We start from the raw sequence: 7,195 nt of genomic DNA on the forward strand, positions 1-7,195 counted from the left end.
CTAATAGGACTGTTCGTGAAAGAGGCATGGCACGCCTATGGAGTGGATCAATGAGCTGTTCAGTGGGGTTTGGGGGGGAAAGCAAGATTGGGGGGTTTTCTGCAACCTTTTGGGCACCGGGGACCGGTTCCATGGGGAGAGGTTTTTCCGCGGACCAGAGGAGGCTTGGTTTTGTGTGCTGCCTGCATACGGCAGATGGAGCTTTCCTCGTTTGTGTGGACCAGTTGCTGGTATGCCGTGGCCCAGTACTGGTCCATGGACCGAGGGTTGGAGACCGCTGTTCTATAGTACCTATGTTGTAACATTGCACACACGCATCTCAAAAGGGGTGGAGCTTCCAGTGCAATGCCACAATGCTACTTCAGCATTCTAATGAAAGGAATGAGAGTCTGCAGATAGGATGGTTGCATTTGCACCAGGCTCACTGTAGCTGGAAGCAAGGATTTCCAGATGCATTCTTTCAACTGATGGCCAACCGATAATGCTACATGTCCTTATGCTGCTTTTGCAATAACGTAGGTTAAGTTGAGGTAAGATAACACAGCTTTAGTTGCTGGTCTTTATTTGTATATTCAAACAGCAGATAAATGTAGATCACTTGCCTTATTTTTTCAGAGGTTTTTTTTTTGTCCAAGTGTTTTATTGTAAAAACTAAAAAAAAGTAGATCATTAGTCTATAAGGACTAATTTTTATTGAAGTGCACATGATCATACGCTTTCTTCAGGATCTCCAAAAGATGCTTCCAATTTTTTTTTTACATTGTTGCAATGTTTGTACAAGATGTTTAAAGACAATTCACATTTTCGCCACCAGTGTGGCCTAATAATTTAGTATTTCCCTATTTCTGTTCTTTCCACCGTTTAGTCAATATGATGATTACGGGTTTATGACCGTTCCTGAATATGAAGCTGCAGACTGGAAGCTCTTGGCCAAAATCCAGGCCCTGGAGATCAAATACACCAATCTGAACAAGGAGATCACGGAGAAACCTCTCTCTGAGCAATGGAATAACTTTGGAGAACTGACTCCCTCTTCAGAGCTAAAAAGCTTATTGCGCTGTGGTGTCCCGAAAGTGCATCGCCAGAGGGTATGGAGATGGATTATCAGCCATCAGTTAAAGCAAATACGCTCCGCTGGTCATTACCACAATTTACTCAAGAAGTGTGAAAATGCTGAGCACACAGCTTCCCAGCAAATTGAACTGGATCTGCATCGCACGCTACCCAGTAATAAACATTTTATGTCACCGACTTCCCAGTTTATTCCCAAACTTAGAAGAGTTTTACTTGCATTCTCCTGGCAAAATCCAACCATTGGCTATTGCCAAGGACTGAACAGGTGCCTGCTTATATTTGTTACTTCTTCATTTCAAATGTAGCCAGTTTTTTTTTTAAAAAAAGGATCCGTTTTTTTTCGTTATTTTCATTTTGTTGTTATTTCCAACATTGAAAATTCAGACTTGTGACCATCTGAAGTGTCACAGCTCTAATGTGTAGTATGTTTACCTGCTTTAGTTATAATGGTGTCTTACTTATCGCAGACTGGCTGCCATTGCCTTGCTGGTCCTAGAAGAGGAAGAAGAAGCTTTCTGGTGTTTAGTTCATATCACAAACAATTTAATGCCTCAGGATTACTACAGCAACACATTAATAGGCTCGCAAGTAAGTCTGACGCTTTCTTCTGTGCTGATAATTACAGGATAATTACAGAATTTTATACTGTGAGAAATAAGTAATTTTGAGAATTGCTTATATTATTATTATTTATTTTAATTCCATTTATATCCCGCCCTTCTCCGAAGACTCAGGGCGGCTTACAAGCTTAGCAGTAGCCTTCATTCTATGTATATGCCTGCTTATTAGGGCTTTCACACACACACCCCAAGCGGCATTATTACAAAGTCAGCTTAATTGCCCCCAACAATCTGGGTCCTCATTTTACCTACCTCGGGAGGATGGAAGGCTGAGTCAACCTTGAGCCTGGTGGGACGCGAACCTGCACTAATTGCAGGCAGCTGGTGTTACTTAAGGAGGCATTAGCCCACTGCTCCACCAAGGCTCTTCTAAAGAACATATTGGAAGGATCTACAGAATGCAGAGTAACAGAGTTGGAAGGGACCTTGGAAGTCTTCTAGTAGTCCAACCCCCTGCTCAAGCAGGAGACCCTATACTATTACAGACCAATGGCTGTCCAGTCTCTTCTTAAAGCCTCCAGTAATGGAGCACCCACAACTTCTGAAGGCAAGCCATTCCACTGGTTGATTGTTCTCACTGTTGGGAAATTTCTCCTTAGTTCTAGGTTGCTTCTCTCCTTGATTAGTTTCCATCCATTGTTTCTTGCCTTGCCTTTTGGTGCTTTGAAAAATAGGTTGATCCCCTCTTCTTTGTGGCAGACCCTCAAATATTGAAACGCTGCTATCATGTCACTTCTTTTCTCTAGACTAGCCATATCCAATTTCTGCAACTGTTCTTTAAATGTTTTAGTCTCCAGTCCCCTAATCATCTTTGTTGCTGTTCTCTGCACAATTTCCAAAGTCTTTTTTTATAAGGCGGTGACCAAAACTGGATGCAGTATTCAAGATATGGTCTTACTAAGGTGTTATAAAGCAGTACTGATTCTTTTCGTGATGTTGACTCTATCCCTCTGCTTATACAGCCAAGGATTGTATTAGCATTTTTTGGCTGCTGCTGCACATTGCTGGCTCATACCTAAGTGATTGCCCACTAGGACTCCGAGATCCTTCTCACAGTTATGACTTTTAAGCCATATACAGTATATACACTATACTGTACACTGTATTCATATACACCCATACACTATAGCTGATCTTATTGGAATAGCTACAGTATAAGATTGTATGTTTGTTTCAAAATGCTGGAAATAATATTTAAACATTTTTTAAATGATTCCAGACAGGAGTATCTAATACTTCTCATTTTCCGATAGAGATCTCTCTCTATAAGAATTATCAGCCGTGAAGAATAGCCTTTCTAACATAAGTGTTTATCAGTATTGATATTTTGCCAAATCCAGGTAGATCAAAGAGTTTTCAAAGACATTTTATCAGAGAAGCTTCCCAGGCTGACAGCGCACTTGGATCAACTTCAAATTGACCTGTCCTTAGTGACCTTCAACTGGTTCCTGGTTGTTTTTGTTGATAGTCTTGTCAGCGATATTCTCCTCAGAGTTTGGGATGCTTTCCTCTATGAAGGTACAAAGGTAAGAACGTTACACTCATCCACCAATTTGGTTAAGTGTCTGCATCTATTCCCCAGCAGCTGGACCAATTTAGATCAGTCTTCAGGATACCTAACATGTTTATTGAATCCTTAGTACCCTCTGTACGTTTTACATCCTTGTAAATTATTCAGGTGCGACTATTTCCCTCCACTAATATGCTACATGAAAGTCAACCAAGTTTCTTTTTGCCCCAGGTGATATTCCGTTACGCACTCGCAATTTTTAAATATAATGAAGAAGCAATATTGAAGATTCAAGACAATCTGGAATTCTATCAATATCTTCGTTTTTTCACCAAAACTATCTGTGATGGCAGGTAAGAATGTTCTCAGAAGCCAAAGGCAATGCAGGAGAACCAAGGCAGATCGAGTAGTTTAACGTATTGCTGAGGCTGGCATCTGGACTAAAAGAAGTCTCAATTCCTTTATTAAGTCACACCAGACCTAGCTCCTCATGTTGTTGCCTAATCTTGAAATAACATAATGGTCAGATGGCAAACTCATTAACTCCAAGGAAGGGCTTCTACTTGTATAATGTGAAAAGGATGCTTGAGCACCAATCGAATAGATTTGTTTAATGTCCCTTTTCCTTCTCATTTCAATATACTTACTAACGGGTTTTGAGTTTTGGTATGACTGATTTCTAAATCTTTGTCTCTGCGTTTTCCTAATTTGATTGACCCTCAAATCTAATATCATGGGTGTCTCTGAGGGTGTGGCAAAGGGGGATTAATAATGATGATGGTATGACAGCATCTCACAAATATTGTATTGTGCACGCTTACATCATATTAAGGTGCAAGCACATAATGACAGCATTTGTGAGATAGAGTCATTACCATCATCATCGTACTTTGTTGCAGATCCTTTTGTCTAATACAAGCCTTCAATTAACTGCATACAAAAAAAAACCTTCCCAGGGAATCTGAATTAGTATGATTTAAGAGAGGCCTTCTACAGAACATCACAAACATGTTGAGCTTTGGATCGGCTCTTTGCCAAACTGCTATATTTTGAACAAGGATATTTCTCTCCCAAATGTATGTTCAGGCAGAGTTACTAGGTTTCTATTTCTTGTTTGGCTCATGTATTCTCCTCTTCCAGAAAGCTGATGAGCATCGCCTTCAGTGATATGAATCCGTTTCCCATGAAGCTGCTTCAGAATCGACGTGGAGTACATAGATTAAAAGTGGAAGCTGAGCTGAGAGAACTGGAGCAGCTAAAAGCCCAGTATATGAAGGAACAGGCTAAACACGCAGCCAGCCAGCTAGATGGTGCCGCGAGTGAGGAGGAAGAAGAGATCTAACTCTCATTTACTCTCTGGTCCTTTCTAAACATTGCCTTTGTTTGAAACGCAAAGGCAGCAGTTCTTTATGAGAAACACTTGGCACCTGGTGCAATGAATGCAGATGTACTGGATGATCTGTAGGTCCACTGCAAATAAGGGTATGAGGGCGAAGGTTCATTCTCCAAGCTTACGGGTTGGTGTCCAAACGTTTCGTTACCAGGCTAGATAGCATCTTCAGCGGAGTTTAGGGGATGTCTGGGTTCTTCTATTTATAAGGGCTTCAGGTGAGTGAGGGTCTTGTGATATGTCTTGTGATGGCCTCCCCATTACAAGACCCACCACAAGACCCTCACTCAACACACCCACATGTGAAGCCCTTATAAACAGAAAAAACTGACATCGACACTCCCTAAACTCCCCTGAAGATGTTACCTTACCTGGTAACGAAAAGTTTGGAAACCAACCCACAAACTCAGACAATGAACCTCCACCCTCCTATATCTGAGCTACAGATATTTTCCACTGTTTCAAATAAGGGCATATCATGTCTTATTTTCATTATGTCTTTTATGGATTTTTTTTGTAGTGAAAAAAAAATCCTGGATTGTATTCCGCTAGAGATTTTCTGCTACTCTGACTTTAAATCATAAGGATCCCATTAGAACGTAGACCGTATGAATGCAGCCATTATAGTTTTTGAACCCTAATTTATGGCAGATCTGCCCAAATTTACCACACTGATAAATTAAAAATAATTGCAGGCTGCATAGGAATATCTGTTTCATTGATCAGCTAACGGAGTAGTAGCAGGTCTTGGCAGCACCACTAAAGCCTGGAGATACTGGAGGCACTTGTCAGTGTTTCTTTTGAGGAAGCAACAGGAGATCCTTCATGACAGTGGTGCTTTTTGGTGGTTGAATTTATTGACCTTTTAAAAAATGCTACTGGACCTTCAAGGCTGCTTGGCAGGCCACTTATGGCCCACGGGCTGAAAATGCAGGGCTGTTTTATAATTTACTATTACCACTGGTTCATTCCAGTATGATTTTTTCAGCCAATCCTGGGTGAAGCAAAATGTGGATTAACACAATGTATGAGCCACACTTTTATTATGCATATACTAAATTTTCCCTTCTTTTTTTGTTTGCATTCTTTGTTTTATAATGGGCTTTCTAATAAATTGGCTTTGCTGCAGAGATTGGACTAAATCCATTTTTCTCAATCTTAGCAACTCTAAACTCACGTTGGTTGGGGAATTCTGGGAGTTGAAGTCCATACATCTTAAAGCTGCTGAGATGAGGGAACACTGAATTAGATGATTCTTGTGGTCCATTCCGAACTACCATTCTATGATTTAGACAACCCATGATCCCTTAGGACAGGCATGTCAAATTCACAACGTCATGTGACGCTGCGCAACATATTGGGACAGTTTTGCTGGCAATGGGGTGGGCGCGGCTTCCAGATGACATGTCCAGCCCACGGGCCAGCAGTTTGACACCCCTGCCTTAGGAGGTCATTGTTTCAGAGATATTTCCTTACCACAATCTACAATGCCTTTAACAATGGCGTGGCTTCTAATGTACTTGAATAGGTCTTAAAAATTCATCTGCCTTGAAAGTAGCCCATATTGGGTTTTTTTATTAGTTTTATTCATTTTTAACATAAAATGTGAAAATACAAAAGCAAATAGTACGGGACAACAGTAGAAAAAGGAAAACAAAAAAGGTGTGAAGAAGGGGAAGTAAAGAAACAAAAGGCATTGACTTCTGACTCTCTGTTGCAGTAAAATCAGACATTAAAATCAAATCTCAGCTTTTTACATTTCTGTAGTAGTACGCACTAGCCATTTCTGTATCGGCAAATCAGTCTAATCGGTAAAACCCAAAATCATAATATCATTTTTTTCCCCCACCTCAAGCACAAAGTCCAGAAGCGGTTTCCAAGTAGAAACAAAAGTACTTATGTTCTTTTCTTTTATCAGCACAGTCAATTTGGCCATCTCTGCTAATTCCATCAGTTTTTGTAACCATTTGTCCATGGTAGGAATCGAGGCGTCCTTCCACTTTTATGCCTAGAGCAATTTTTCTGCCATTACCATATATAAAATCAGAGTTCCAATTTTTTTTCTAGTTCTCTTTCCATTAGATCCAGAAGGAAAGTTTCTTGTTTAATCTTTGTGTTCACTTTAAGAATTTTCTGCATTAATAGATGAATTCTTCTCCAATATTTCTTTGCCTTCTCACGTGTCCACCAAAAATGATAAAAGTCCCTTCTTTATAGTTACATTTCCAACATTCATTCAAAATATCTTTATACATTCTAGATAACTTATCTGGTGTTAAATACCAGCGATACATCACCTTGTCCATTTTTAGAGTATTGCACATAGCATGCTGTGCAAAGCCCATCCCTGTGGTCAAACAACAGTGGAGATAGGCATTAAATTTCTTCATAGTCTGCTCCATTTAAATCCCTCTAAGGGGGATTTAAAATCTCAAGAATTACTTGTTAGCTCAAGATCCTATCTCTGTAGTATATTAATGTGGTAGTTAATTAAGTGATGCATACTGTATCTGTCATTCATTTCATCCTCCCCAATTATGTAAACATTTGCCAAGGACTCCAATCTGAAATCGCCCATTCTATGATTGGGGCTTAACTTAA

General features: G+C 40.1%; 1 protein-coding gene across 4 annotated transcripts in view; it reads left to right on the plus strand.

Annotated features, from left to right (window-relative positions):
• The window catches only part of TBC1D2 (TBC1 domain family member 2), a 29,612-nt gene extending 23,888 nt beyond the window's left edge, over window positions 1–5,724 (plus strand). For all 4 annotated transcript variants that reach the window (XM_083353092.1, XM_083353095.1, XM_083353094.1 and 1 more), the window contains 5 exons: window positions 866–1,339; window positions 1,542–1,662; window positions 3,035–3,220; window positions 3,436–3,557; window positions 4,345–5,724. In XM_083353092.1, the coding sequence (XP_083209218.1) occupies window positions 866–1,339; window positions 1,542–1,662; window positions 3,035–3,220; window positions 3,436–3,557; window positions 4,345–4,546 (1,105 nt within the window). In that variant the 3' untranslated portion in view covers window positions 4,547–5,724. The remainder of the gene's footprint in view (window positions 1–865; window positions 1,340–1,541; window positions 1,663–3,034; window positions 3,221–3,435; window positions 3,558–4,344) is intronic.
• The last annotated feature ends 1,471 nt before the right edge of the window (window positions 5,725–7,195 follow it).

The sequence above is a fragment of the Vipera ursinii genome (assembly GCF_947247035.1).
Source record: "Vipera ursinii genome assembly, chromosome: 2".
NCBI lineage: Eukaryota > Metazoa > Chordata > Lepidosauria > Squamata > Viperidae > Vipera > Vipera ursinii.